The sequence below is a fragment of the Strix uralensis genome, chromosome 21, assembly GCF_047716275.1.
Source record: "Strix uralensis isolate ZFMK-TIS-50842 chromosome 21, bStrUra1, whole genome shotgun sequence".
Taxonomy (NCBI): domain Eukaryota; kingdom Metazoa; phylum Chordata; class Aves; order Strigiformes; family Strigidae; genus Strix; species Strix uralensis.
The window spans coordinates 7,994,972-8,010,237 of NC_133992.1; the positions used below are offsets into that span (position 1 = coordinate 7,994,972).

Genomic DNA, 15,266 nt, shown 5'->3' on the forward strand with positions numbered 1-15,266 from the left:
CCTTCCCCACTCCCAGTTCAGTAAAGCACTACCAGACTTTTCTGAAGCGTAGAATTTAGCACTTGTTTTCAGAGCTCACAGTGTTTAAGTTTTTATTTCACTTGTTCTGCTTATTTGGACTGGGTCATTGAGATTTTATTTCATGTAAGGAGGTCTCTGAACAGAGGCAAGTACTGATCATGCACAGGAGCAATCATGCAGGTGACCCTGGAACAGTCCATCTCCTCTCCTTGAACAGACATCATCAATAGCCCAATATTTGTCTCATGCATGCATTCATCCTGCATGTGATTTTATTCTGAGATTACTGACAAGAATACATCTTCATACATTACAATACTTATGTGCCCTTGTAGTGGTGAAAATTGTGCTCCCGAGTCCCATCGCTTTGGGACCACACAGCCCACACACAGCTGGATAGGCACAAACAGCTTCTCAAACTTTAGGTTAAAACGTGCCTTGGGAAGAAGCATATCGAGCCAAAACAAAAACAGTTTGTGGCATGCTAAAACTGATAGACCATTTCGGTGAAAATACGAATGGGACTCCGAGACCAGAATGAAATACATGGGTTTAAAGCCTACGCATGACAAACAGCCAAGCTGATCATATTACACAGCAAAACCAGCTAATACTGCTCTTAACTGAGCAGCTTGGTAAATGAAACAGTTAATATTTGACACCATCTCTCATTTCGATCCATTCATAGCAGTTCCGCTATTCTGTACTTCTGCCTCTTTTTTGAATGCAAAGTTATGAATATTGCACCATTCTCTACAATACATATTTTTTTTATCTTCTGCACAATGACCTGGAATTATGCAGCCCTCACACACACTTTTCTTCCCACCAAGATTTAAGCCCCACAGTATTTCCCTATTTTCTGTTTTGTTCCTCCTCTTGCACTAGTGGATCAAAAGATGCAAAGTGTTAAAATAAGGAGGTTTGAGATCAAAACAGTTGCCGCTCCTGTGGAGTTTAAATGTCAGACCAACATGGAAGTCTGAAAAACCTTTTCTTCGCTCCTTGTGCTTTTGCCCTTTCAGTCTTCCCTCTCATATTTCCCAGCTCCATTCTCTGAATCTGACCCTGCTGGTGGATTCAATGCCTATAAAGCTTATTCACCCCAGGACCAGATTCAAGAAGTCTCCAGGGAACTCAGAAAATGACTGTACACTTTAACAGTAATGGGCCCTCCGGGAGCCGTCCCCCATCAAATTATACACACGTGGGTATCCTGCCTAATAAGAAGGAGAGAGAAAAGGCTTGCTGACACAGCCAACGTTTGCAAACAAAAAGTCAGGACAAATTTAGCTTTGTTTGACAGGGTTGGATTGAAGATCAGAGGTCTCTGGTCCTTAACCTAGAAAGTCATGCTGCAACCCTGTGAGAATTTGACAGGCCTGCAGCTACCACTGGCAGGTATCTTGTGAGCTCCAGATGTTGTTATATTATCATTGAAGACAGTCGGAGAACTTGGTCCAGCTTTTAAAGAGAAACAGACCTGCCCTTCAGAGGGATGACTGATTTTGCAGAGTTAAAGGCGGTAGAGCTGAAAGGGCTACCCAGCCTCCTCGGTGGGAGCAGTTACTCATCTGTATTTTTCCTTCTCAGCACAGTACTTCCACATCACATTACTGGTGACTGCCATGAGAAACACATTTCAAAAACATTCAGACATGCTCCGACACATTTACTGATGATTTTTTTAATGGCATGAAAACATTTGTTCTGAATATCCCGCAGTACAGATCCTACACTAGTAACAGAGTATAATAGTTTCTCTAACACTATTTTAGCTATTTCCTTCATTTTGCTACTGCTAAATCACTAGTCCTGGGTATTATAAACGGACACAAGTGCAGCTTCAGAGAATAAAGAGAAAACCAAAAGAATAAAGAGAAAACCAAGCACAGCGCCACAGACAGAAAACTTACTATGCTGAACCACAGCATTTTCTATCATCTGTTTGAAAACCTGACTTAGGTCCTAGTCTTAAGTTCTTTAACCATCAGCTCAAGAGTGCAGAATCTACTGATTACAAAGTACTATCATCTTGCATTTTATCATGTGTTTCATGCAAGAATCTGAGAGCACTATGTAACCAATTCAGCAACAGCTCCTGTGAAGCCAGAGGTATTACCCCAGCCTAAGGGATGCAGAAAACCGGTCCAAAGGGAGGCTGAGTTGCCCAAGATAACACACTGACAGAGCTGGGAATAAAAGGTATAAAACTACTATAAAAAAAATGCAGACAGCTGTTCAGCTGGTAACAGGCCACCCTTTGTCCTGCAGTCTTTTATTTGTTTGCTTTTTGTGGTGTTTATTTTGTTTGTTTGCTTGTGTTTTTTGTAAATATCAATACATTTGCTATTATTTACCAAGAGAGAACTGGACAACAGAAATTCAATATTCAGGTTGTATCATATTATTTTAGAGAATTAGAATGAGAATAAAGATTCTTATTTATCTGTAACACAGCCACCCAGGCAGCAGTAAGAAGGGCATTTCCCATTTCCTCACTGACCTCTCACTTTCAGACTGAACGCCATCACCTGGACCTGAAGAAAAATTTATTTATGCTCCCCAAGTCCTTAACTTGGACTCCTAAGCAAACCTGTACATTCACTGTTACCTTGTATATAGGCAACTAAAATTACATAACGAAACCCTCAAGATTTGTTATCATTTAGCACAAATGATGGCAATGTGATTTAATCTTTCCTAGTTATTCTAAACCAAAACATCCAGGAAGACAATCTTATGCCCAAATAAGCTTACAAAAGAACACACACGGGGAAATTGAGATGATGCACTTAACTACAGAACCTTAAATGTACTCCATTGCAAAAGTTACTGAAAAGCATAGTGATAAACAAGTTAGTAAGAATTATGTTGTTTTACTTCCTGCTATATTACCCTACTTGACACTAAATATTTTTGAGGAGTGAGGAAAAAAAAAAGAATATTTACTCCACTAATCTCTGCGGTAAAGAATTAACTGCAGAAAAAGCTTGCTTTAATGCTAAGCAGAGAGGGAGAGCAACTAACCTCCCCAAAAGCTGTCCTTTGATCTCTAGCAGGTTAATATCATAGGTCAAACGTCTTTCCTTCCGACTGCATCTGAAATCTCAGAAGGAAGATGCACAAATACAGCCAATATGCCATACTTTTGACCCCTGCTTTCAGGCCCTTTCGAGTCCCTGACCCCTATTTGTTACACAAACTACAAAAGTAGATGAAAGGAAGCTAGTGCACTAACTGGAGACTCAAGCTCCTTGAACTGTGGCTTGAAGGTAAGGAAACCGGAATTTACACCCAGATTAATCTGAACTTACAGCATTTTGACAAGAGGCCTTCAAAGAGAAATCTTCTCTTCCCTGCCTGGAAAACAGCAAGATACAGATCTTTCCAAAATACACTTTAAGCTTCTTAGCAGTTTTTTACTTATTGCTCCCATTCTCTCATTGGTCTTTTCTTCCTTTCTGAAACGGTATTCATTTCAGTAAGCTACTCCTTTTGCTTACACCATCATGGGAAGAGAATCAGGTAAAATAACATGATGGAAAAAGTTTCCAAACTAATTTTGGAAAGTGATTTATTAAACTCAAGCCCTTGGGAGAGGGGGGCAGCCAAAACCAACAAAACAAAATCTAAATGAACCTGAAACAGTCCATCCTCCCCCAAAAGATTTAAACTAAAGAGTGCTTGAAGATTCCTCATGAAATTTTAAGGCTAGAGTAGTGTAATCTCTGATTTCCTATTCCAAACCATGGACTGGAACTGTGATGGGAAATAAATCCAAATTAAGTAACAGCAGAAGTGATCTCCTTTTCTACTCACAGTTTTCCATTATTAACGGATTATTGTTTGTTATTTGCAAGTTGTGATGACAAAGGAATAAATTCTGAATTCTTTTACATAAGGCCCTAGATATTTAAAATAAATTCCACATATCTCAATACGCATTATGTAGAGAGAAATGATGTAAGACTTACCTTCTGAAAAACTTGATAGTTGGATTTAGACCATATGTCAAGCTACAGTAGGAAAAAAAACAGTTATATATTACCACACATAAAGAAGCTGCTTTATGGAGAAAAACAAACTAAGCAGCTCTTCAAATTAAAAGAGCTTGCAAACAGATCTACAGAGACATATTTCTTAGTTCACTATTTTGACCCATTGTCTTTACCTGTTGCAATCCAAGGATGGGAATTAATGATAGATTTCCCCTGTATTGCAATGAAGAATGAACATAGTTTGTCACAGTTTCAATGAAAAAAATTACATATACAAGACCTGTTGAATTAACACATTCTCTTTAAAAACAGCAAAATCTTAATTTGTATGGGGTTGTGGCTGATGTATGCAAATATTCATCAGCTTCAGTCTGTTTCTAAAATGAGGGCATTTTTACTAAGTTTATGCTTGCCTTGTGTCTGAATAAGTGATTCAGTTACAAACGACACAAAGAACGTTTAGCTGAATTAAGCCAAAGCACTGGTCTACTGGGGCTAAATAAAACATCCCTTAGGAAACTGCATTTACATTTGCAGACAAAAATCACAGTAGAAGAGATTTGTAGATAGCTGCACACATCCATGACTTAAATGTGTGCTCAACTATATACAAACTAAAAGAACAAAATTAAATAAGTTTTATTAGTGTCGTGGTTTAACCCCAGCCAGCAATTAAGTCGCTCACTTACTCCTCCCCCCCTCCATGGGATGGGGAGGAAAATTAAAAAAAAAAGTAAAACTCATGGGTTGAGATAAGAACAGTTTAATAACTAAAGTGGAATAAAATATAATAATAATAGTAAGGAAAAGGAATACAACAAAAAGAGAGAGAAATAAAACCCAAGAAGAGACAAGTGATGCACAAGGCAATTGCTCACCACTCGCTGACTGATGCCCGAGCAGTGATCCGCCCCTCCTGGCCAACTCCCCCCAGTTTATATACTGAGCATGATGCTCTATGGTATCTCTAAGGCCCACCAGTACCCTCATGTACCAGGACAATGAGCCCTGGAAACCAAAAGGTAAGGCTGCCCTTGTTAAACAACCAAACAGCTCACATGTTAAACAATTTCAACTGACATGCTAACGCTCTTTTATCGCAGCCCAGTGGAATATCTTGTACTCTGTCAAGGAAAAACAGCAGGGAAAAACAAGAGGAACTTCCATCAATCCCAGACTTGCAAATCACTTTTATTTTTTTCTGCAAATCCCACTGTACTCAACAATTCCATATGCACAAAACTTGTCACAGGAAAGGTGTCTGATACAGCATTAACCTCAGGAATCAGTCTAGACAGAAGAACATTTGAGTGAATTTATGAAGCAGTGCTTCAAAACATGGTTGGACACACGTCTTCCCACAATGGGGGTTTATCTGCTTTACTCTAAGATACAGCTGATTATTTTAATTCCATCTTATGTGTCCATTAGTCCTAGCTGAAATTAAAAGTCTTTTAAGACGCACAAAAAGTGTCTGAAATGAAAGAAGTCGTATGAAGTGTGTATAATAAAGGGGGGGGAAGGAGGAGAGGGGGAAGGATGCTGAACCCAAATAATGAACTCACATGGCTAAAAATGTTCAGAGTACTAAAAGTTCCCATTCTTCTAAGAGTAACACTGTTAAGTGGCCCAATTCTGAATACTGGTAACAGAAGTTACTCTTGAATCCCCAATCCTGTCTGGACAGGAGGTGATGTTAAAGACTTTAAAAATCACTTCAGGATAGATGTTTCATGGCTTGGTACCGCTGACCTTGCCGTGGGACAAAAGGCAGCTGATGTCTCAATGCCTTTTTCAGGTTAGATGAAAACAGAAGTACCCTCAGGCACGTATCTACAAACCTTTTTTACATTTACTGGCTCTTAGGGTGGGATCAAGAACCTATGTGACACCAACAGCACACATGTGCTAGAATCCACAAGCGGTGGTTTAGCCCGGACTTGGACCTGAGCTTGATTTACACTGTAATAACAGACCTCTGCCTACTGGGAAGGAAGCACTGCATTTCCATACTAGAAAAGTCTACATTTGAAAAAGAAAATAAAATTGATGTATATTTTTAAAAAGCTGTGTTCATGTAATTTAAAGCTTTCTTTGACTGCAGACAGAGCTGGAATGTATATATGGTTTTGCTAATCTCTACTGATCAAACCAAGTATGTGATCTTCTCTAGTTAGACTCAAGATCTAAAAAAAAAGTCCACTTCAGATGCTGCATTAAGATGAGTCCAACAGGTTCTGAATGTTCATTAGTTGGCATAAGACTGAAAAGCTGAAAAAGTAATGAATGTCTGTCTTACAGACATGATGTTATCCAAGTTAAAAAAAGAAAGAGAAAAAAAAGTAAAAGCTAGCAAACCCCCCAAACCACATGCATACATCCTAAATGACTGCCCACCTTTCCCCCTGAAACAGAGGATTAAGGCAGAGGCGGATTAAAGAATGCATCGTTATAGGTCTATTATTCTTCAACTTTTCACTTTCAATCAAGATACACATTTGTAACTAAAAAACTGCTGAAAGCACAATTTCAGGGCATCCTCTGCATGTGAATTAAACTGGGGCTTTTTTTCCCAATGCCCCACTCTCCCCACCCACCCCCAGCATAAGTAACAAGAGGCCATTTTCTGAAGGTCGTCTGAACGATTTCAAAGACGATAACAAATCAGAATGTTCCCTGCATCTAATATCAAACAAGTCCGGTGCCAACACTTATTAGAGAAATCGGATTCAACCCCCCCTCACCCAAATACACACACATCCAGCTTTGAAGTGGAAAGAATGCAGGGATCAGAAATTACCCGAGAGACAGCTCTGCCTGTCTTTGAAGCTTTCCTTTGATACTACTATTTCTTTTCCTCTCTTATGCTAGGAGGCTAAAAGCTGCCTTTTCTTATTGATATGGGGTAATTAATGAAGCCATAGCATTAACATAACCCAAGTTCCTTAACATGATAATTCAACAGAGACACGTTTCTTTAGTTAAGTCTAACAGATGCAAAAATAGGAATCTGGCTAGGCAGCAGTGTTAAGTACCCACTCTAAATACGCCCTGTCAAGGTGGTTCTTGGTCTCTGCATCCAAAGAAAAGCATGGTATTATTATACCAAAAAATCCCAATACGTTTTTATTTTTATTGGCAGACTAGGGCCACTAATGGCTCAGCTGACAATAAGCCTGCCCTGGAAGGGTGAGCTGCACTGCTTCATTTATTCAGGAATCAGGACAACACTAGTAATTAATTGCTATCCATGGTTAAATTCCAGTGCACAGTAAGTATGTCAGAGTTTGAAATTAAGGGTGGCACAGTGCCATCACTAAAACCATGGGGCTAATTAAAATGCATCAGCATGTGGTGGCTGCAATGGGTTAGTACGGTAAGCAAGAGAGACTGCAGAGCGATCAGCGTCCCGAACCCACGACATGACAGAGGCTGCCAGGACTCACCTATTGTTTTCGCAAAGTGTCACCAAAAATGTCTAAGTTATGCAGCTGGCAACCTGGCAAAGCACATTCTGCAGGGTTTGTGAATAATTCACAAGAGAAGTACATGAAGCACTTAAGAAATGCAATGATTCTTGATCTGTATAAGCAAAGCTTGGAAATAAAACCCTAGAACGTAGTGTCTTATTTTACTCACTGCAAGCTTAAGGCTTCTATTTTTTCACCTTAATTTTGAAAGTATTTAAATCTGTAAGAGGGAGTACCAAATTTAACTAGACTTCAGTACAGCGGCAACTACCTGAAGCTTTCACATAAGTACCTGTCACCCTACACAGTATAAGGTGCAAGCTAAAGCAACCTGGATAACGCAATGTCAGCTTTCCTGTGTAACTGCGAGCATGCACAGTTCCACAACTATGAGAAACGCCCGTTATTTGTTTTTTTCTAGACTTGCCTGACTAATGGACCAGAAGACTATCAACACCTCTGCTGTTTGCACTCATCTCATCCCTTTTTCTTCCCAGTCGTGCAAAATTTGCTAGAACAGTTGTACTTTCAGAGATAAATGATGACTCCCCTGATCTGCAAGCAAATTGTTGGCCTCTTCTGTGCACAATCCATTTTTCACTTATTGTCTGTGTGATCATTCAGTCTCCCAATGGCCATTTCTTTTGTTGAATATATTTTGTTGCCCCAAATCCCACTCTACTTAAAGAAAGACCCTCACTGAATTTCATTTTTGTTCCTTAAAGGACCTTTTGACTTACGCAGTTAGGAGGATGACCCAACAGACCCTCATTTGGCTATTTAAGTGTGGATAAGCACAACAACTTATCTAGTGTCCCTTCTTCAACACAGCTTACAGAAAAGACAGAAGCTTCAAAATTGCCATATTATACAATACCACCTAGTTAATCTTATTGCTGCTGTTTACAAATATTACATGCTTCCTAGGAATATATAAGCTAATCTCCAAATCACCAATTACTGTGTAAACTGCTCACCGGAAAAACGATGTTCTCCTACTGTGATCCTGAGGGTTCTCTGTATTTTTGTTATTTAATAAAGATGGGGCTTGTTGATCCCCTTTTTCATACTCGTCTGTGTCTCTTCTGAACGCTAGTGCGTTTTGCCCTCTATCAGGCTAGAAACTGAGAAGCTAGAATAATATGGTGAAACCTCACTGGAGTACTTTCCCAACAGCATCTGTTGTGACAGGGAAGGAATTGGAATGGACTATGTTTGCAATTGACTGTAATCGCTCATTCCCAGCAGGCACAATAAGTAAAGCGAATCATTGCAAGAACACAATCTTATTCTTATTCTCCAATTACCAGTGTAGTTAATTAGTGAAAAAGAGGGAGCTCACTGTTTGTCAATATGTGCTCCAGTTGGCAAAACTAGCAAGCTACACATTTATTCAATCTTCCAAGCCAAATTTACTCATGATTTAAGTGGCTGCAACTCCAATTCTACTTAAGTCAAATGAAATGTTCCTATTTATACCTGAAGTGCAGACCTTCAGGTTTGTGAAAGCCCCAGGATGGCCCAATGGAATAGCAAACTGCCATGTAAAGGTCACAGGTTCATGCAGCCTCATGGGAGCAGTCATATAACCTAGCTTTAGACACAGAACGCTAAATTGGTAGCAAAGAGACTCCCCTGCAGACTGGCTTAAAGCAAGAAAACAAGCCAGGTGTTCTCACTGATGCTCTCGAGAAGCTGAACTGCTCCCTGCTGACAGCAGACAAAGGTTAGTGCCCCATGCCCAAAGCTGGCCTTGGTGAGTCCCGCTCTCCCCCTCGCAGCAAATGATGACAGAGGAATGGTATACGGCTCTCAAGAGAATTAAACTTGAGCTAAACAGAAGCCCAGCGCCAGATGCTGAGTTTCAGAAATGAACTCTTCTACTTGGCTTTTCAGCATATATAGCATTACTATATTTCAAGGGAGCTTCAAAGGAAACTGGATTCATCAGAGAAAATGAGCACACCCAAATGAAGTGTGACACAGGAATCCATCAAGCACTGTCAGTGCTCTTTAGGCAGACTATCATTTCACTCCCAAGCAGAACTTGGGGTGAAGAGGGGCTGGTGCTGTAAGTCTGTATTTATATGCTAATATACAGGGAGTACAGTGCAGCTGCTTCTGAGGCAAAGTGGTATTTAAACCTGCATATTTGAATAATGCAAATCAAAATCAGGCAATTTTTATTTTACTACTTCTTAGGCCAATCCGCCGCCCTTCGAGTGAGAGTCTCTCACCTGGGAAATACAGCTGTACTATTTCCTTCAGCAGATCAGCTCCTGGCCTTTTCTAGAGAATAGAGGTTCAGACCCAGAGCCGCTGAACTCTGGGTCAGTACACAACGTGCTTCTGTGTGCTAAAACACAGTTACCACTTTTGAAAGGGAAAAAAGTCTCACCTCATTATAACATGGCCTATGGGTGCCAAGCACTCATCTTGATATAATGAACTTTTTATTTTAATAGGCTTCATAATCAGAAGAGAAAGCTCCAGAGAGAAAATGTGAAACATGGAGGTATTTAGTACTGTTACTGGCAAAGGAGAGTCCTGGCGGATGTCTCGGTAAGAGAGACCATTCCACCCTGAAAAGAGAAACAAGCTGAGCTGAAGGCCGTCAGGTCCCATTAACATCTTCTGATGCGCTAAAAAGAACCATATGGAATATGTGCAGTCAGACAAAATTTGAGGGTTCAAGCAGGGTGAATTGTTCACAAACCAAATCACTTGTGCAAGCAGGTAACACTTGCTTTAATAGCTGCCGTTCAAGATGTGCTATTACTGACAAGCAAATTATTGAGGACTACCTACCAATGATTCGCACAGTTGCGTTTATCAAGTTGAGCACAAAACTAGCCCAAGATTTCCCAATGGCTCTCAGAAAACAGAAATCTGAACCTTGGGCTATTGATGTGCTGGTACACTGAAAAAATGTTTTCTCAGTAGACATTGTTAACGAGGCAACTGGGGTCTAAGGTGATGAATTAGAAATTCAAGCAAGGGCTTTAGAGCTTAGAAAGTCAGACATTTGGGTATGAAAAATCCAAGCAAAGCATGATAAATTTAAACCTGAGCATTTTGCAAAACATTCACAGAGACTTTTGACAGTTTTATGTTTCTAGCATACTCGTGATGGGATTCCTGTTCTCTGTCATTTAAATACCAGCTAAAAATAAAATTTGATGTTGCTGGATATACAATAGCCTACCTTGCCATCTTCAGTATAGACATTTTCATTATACCCTTTTACTATTGTCCGGTCAATGAAGAGGCTCCGCATCACCACTATCACTTTTAACACTTTTCCTAAGGTAACCTGTGAAGAACGAGAGAAGGACAAAAACAAGCTGAAGGAGAGTCGATGGTGTCTGAATTCACAAGACCATCAAGTTAACAGCTTAAGTTGATGCAATTTCAGTTTTCAATATTTTATAGACAGACCAAAATAAAAGATCTAAAACCACTGTGTGTGTTATGAGGAAGAGATAGACTATAAAGTGCAGAACAAACAAACATTCATTTGCAACTGAAAATGTATGAATTCACAGAATTCCCTTGTGTAGGCATGACACTGCCAAGCAACTCTCTCAATTTTATTAACACCACAACTCAATAACTTGTCAAAAACAATGAGCAAATGTGATTATTTTCGATGTATTTGATATTCTCCGGTATAAGTCCACTTAGAGAAAAATAATTTGAAAGAAGAATCAGACTCTTCTAATGCTAGCTTTTGAAAGCATGCCATGAGTTTAATGGAAAACATTTTGGGTCCAATAAAAATGTAAAGTTATTTAAAAGAAAACTGCAGCTGAAAAGTAAAAATGTTACATTTTCAAAGGTTTAATTTTCTTCTGTGAAAGCAGTAAAGTGTAAAGAATAAAACTAGTATCATGGAAAATATATAGGGTCAGGGTATAACAACAGAAATAAGCCTAAATTATATTATTGACAAAAATGCAATAATGAAGGCATTTTAATCTAAAAATCAATTTACATTTCAAAGATGAACTTGCACTTCAATATTGTTAAGATGTGTGTCTAACAATAATTCTGTCTTTGTGTGGTTATACAGAGATTATTACGGAGTTTTTCCTCACCCACAAAAGCATAAAACTGAGATAAAGAAACAATTAGTTCGGTTTAATATTTCCCAGCCAGCAGCAGCTCATCTTCCCTTGTCTGTGTTCCAACATTTTGTCCAGTGTACATTAACACACGCTAGAACAATTGTGTTTTTACTGCTAACCTCAGCAGACAAATCCACACACAAAGAAATCACTCAATATGCATCTTTATTGATTTGTTACATGCTTCTCCTTTTTAACTCCTGATAACGACTCCTACCTACCACCTTGTTTCAACACAAGTAACCTCAACCTGATGCTGACAGACTAAGAGACTAACAGGCAAATCAACTCTGAAGTGCCAAGATGCTTTTCCCCCCAGTGAGGAAGACAGATTATCTGGCAAAAGACTCCATCTCAAAGCTGATGCAAGGACCATGCTGCTTAAGGAGGGTTAGGAGGGGGGAAATGGTGGTAGGAACGGGATGACGATACGGGACTTCGCAGAACAGTTACCCAAACTACTCCAAATGCTGCTTATTATATCACTATATAGCAGGACGGAGTTACAAATCCTGAAAAGAACTGATGACAATTCTTTGGCATGGGACATGGAGAAAGCAACTCTAGGAGAGAAGAGTCTAAACAACAGGGAAGAACAAGTTGACAGCAAGAGAGGACAGGGAAACAAGAAGGGAAAAAAGAGTCAATGACAGACTTCAAGAAGACAGGCTGCTAGGCATAATTTTGCAAGAACACAAAGAGAAAAAGCAGGTCAGAAGAATAGGTAAACTTTTGAAGAAAAATGTTACAGGCTGAAGGAGGGTAACTCATCTCAAGGCCTGAGCTGCACATACCATGAACAGCTTTTTCTGGTTTCTACCTCTTACAATAGATTGGGATTTTCTGAACGTGTAAAGACCTGCCTAGTGTTCTCGGGCAACCACATCATGATGTCAGGTACTGTAAATCTGGGTCTAAATGTAGTATGTTGCTGGGATACTCTGTAATAAGACCTAGTTGGTCTGCAAATAAAGTAATCTGGCAGAGTTATTTCAGCACTTACCACTGTATCAACAAAGTTATCACACAAAGTCATGACCCAGAGGTGCCTTGACCTATAATGCTGATCAGCCACTGGAATCAGAAAGACAGTTTTGTCGTAACTGCTAAGATGAGGAAATGGAGTGACTCTGAAAAAAGTTGTCAGCACATTTAGAGTTAAGTTTTTTATTTATTTTTCTACCTTAGTAAGACTGGCACTTTGCTAGGATACAGGTCTACTGAGAGAACTGACTCTCATAACTTCACACTAGGCATCAACCATATTCAGTAAAAGGAGGAAGACATTTTAAACAAAAAGAAAAAAAATCCTTTTAATGGAAGAGCAAAAGGCTGCCCTACAAACTCCCAGATTCAGCTTTATGTATAATATTTTCTATCTCCATCGCCTTCACACACTTTAGTGGATGCTCACTTCTTTCCTCTTCCCTTACGTTCTGCATTCATGATATTTCACATTGCTGCCAGGTAGAAAAAAATGCGATGAAGTTGATCTGAAGCCTGTGTGGGATGTTCCTGAAAATCCTCAGTGAACAGTAGAACATAACAAGCTCAAAAATCCCATGTTTGGCACTCCAGCTTGCTTGAATATACTTACTGCTGGCCTCAAACCTCTCCACAAGATTTACCTGCACAAATGCTTTCAAAATGCTTCTGCATTAGCTCACTGCCTGTTCCCAGGTTGTCTGTTTTCATACCCTTCCAATGATTCATTCCACACTTTCAGAATCCACCACATCTACCCAGATCCCAGCTATCATCCGTCATGCAATACTGAAAGGTCAGATTCTGCAGACTGGTCCGGGACAGCAGCCTCCATCACCCACTTGCTTGAATGTCGAACAAGCAGGGTTACACTGTCTCCCACACGTGTAAGAAGCTGTGTAAATCCATCCTTACATGGGTACCTAAGACTGTGAGCTTCCCGCGGAAGGCACCACTGTTGCAACCTCAACTTAGACAATGGTTTGTGCAAAGGGGTCTTCTCCAGGAGTAAGGGCACGCAGGCATCGTGGTAATACAAACGAACGATAGAATACATTGCAACTTTGGCTGGGTTACTGCTACATTGGCTGAATTAACTCTTACAGTGCTCTGGCACCGAAATAGAAAACTTTCCTATTTTGTGCCGCTGTTGTTTTGAGATGGGATTCCTGTAGGTTTTATACTGGCTGGAAGAGAGATTGGGACTTCCAGATTATTTCTGTAGGACTGTATCATTAGTTAAGTCTGACAGAAGCAGAATTTTTGTAAAAGTATGCGTAGCTCAGAGAAATTATAGTTCATCATTTTAACAGCATTGAAGGAATGAGGCTAGTAGTACAAAGAATGAACAACAGCCTGTCACTAGACTGGAGGATGCTGCTAGATTTGGAAGACAAAAGCGTGCTCCACAGCTCTGTTCAGGGTAAAGCACTTTCCATAATGTACACAATAAATGGGATACCCCCTTTATTTTTTCCTCTAATAATCAAGACTTGTAACTGTTTTCAGGACTTAATGTTTTTGTTCACTTCAACCATATTTTACAAATCATGTTTTCCAGCAAACCATTTTCTTTCAATGCCTGCTCAACTTAGCTAACTGGAGTCCATGTTCAGAAAAGATCTATGTATGGAATATAATTTACACCTATAGTCACACAACTGTGTCCCTGCAGATCACCTGAATGAAGGTAATAAAAAACTAATGGCTCTGGTAAAAAAGTACTTTGATAGTTCTACTCTAAGCTCCAATAGTGCAGGTCTCTCCTTCTGGAGGTCACTCACCCAGATGGACCCTTTTTAATGGGCACTGAAATGTCCCTGCATTTCCACGGATACCAACTGCAAGAAACTTCTTTCATTATACTGAAAAGATACCTTTCAATTGTGACAAAAAGGCAACAATTTCCTTTCTAAGCCAAGTTTTCCTATTAAATTTCAACAACTTCTGTCGATATCCTGTTAAGACAGCACTTGGCTTTTTAATATTTCGCCTGAAGGATATATGCCAACTCGTCCTTGATGTAGAAAATTTTAATTCAAATCAATACATGTACAAGGTCACTTTAAAATTCAATTAATATGAATGAAAAAATATGCCTCACAGTTCTGTGAGCTGAAAATGGAACAGTTGCAAGTTAAATACTTCTGTAGCTTCTGTTTTGGTCTGTGTAATAACAATGTACTTCTAACTTCCTTTTAACTAAAGTATACTAAATTCAGACACTTAAGTTATTCATAAATCCCCTGCTTCCTAAAATGGCAAGCTCCAGAAGAAGGTAGGACAGGCAGCTGATTGAAATCTGCAATATTATGCAGCTTTTCTGACAAAGATATATAAAATAAAAATCTTCTTGAAATATCCCAGTTTTAAAAATATTTTGTCTATCACCAAGATAATTCTCAAAGAGCATATGACAGACACTGTATGCCAAGAAAGGGGGAGGGGGAAACAGAGTAATCAGTGAGAATGGCTTAGATAATTTCTTGTAAGACTGCTAAAAAAGTTCCCATTTAACATCACTTATCATTGGAAAAAAAAAAAGTATCTATCCAAATAAGTCAGAATCAGGGTCAGCATGAGTTTACAAAATGAAAAGGATCAAGAATTAATTTACCATGCCAGAATTCTGCCTGAAGGAAACAGCTTGAAATCCCCCCCCT

The 15,266-nt window shown here is 39.4% G+C and overlaps 1 protein-coding gene across 2 annotated transcripts in view; it reads right to left on the reverse strand.

The window, feature by feature from the left end:
• Positions 1–15,266, reverse strand: part of MED27 (mediator complex subunit 27) — a 93,966-nt gene that overhangs the window by 7,940 nt on the left and 70,760 nt on the right. Inside the window, exons 5-7 of one of the 2 annotated variants that reach the window (XM_074891101.1) lie at positions 10,698–10,805; positions 3,999–4,040; positions 3,339–3,384 (exon numbers count right to left, since the gene is read on the reverse strand). In XM_074891101.1, the coding sequence (XP_074747202.1) occupies positions 3,339–3,384; positions 3,999–4,040; positions 10,698–10,805 (196 nt within the window). The remainder of the gene's footprint in view (positions 1–3,338; positions 3,385–3,998; positions 4,041–10,697; positions 10,806–15,266) is intronic. The other variant, XM_074891102.1, reaches the window with a different exon arrangement.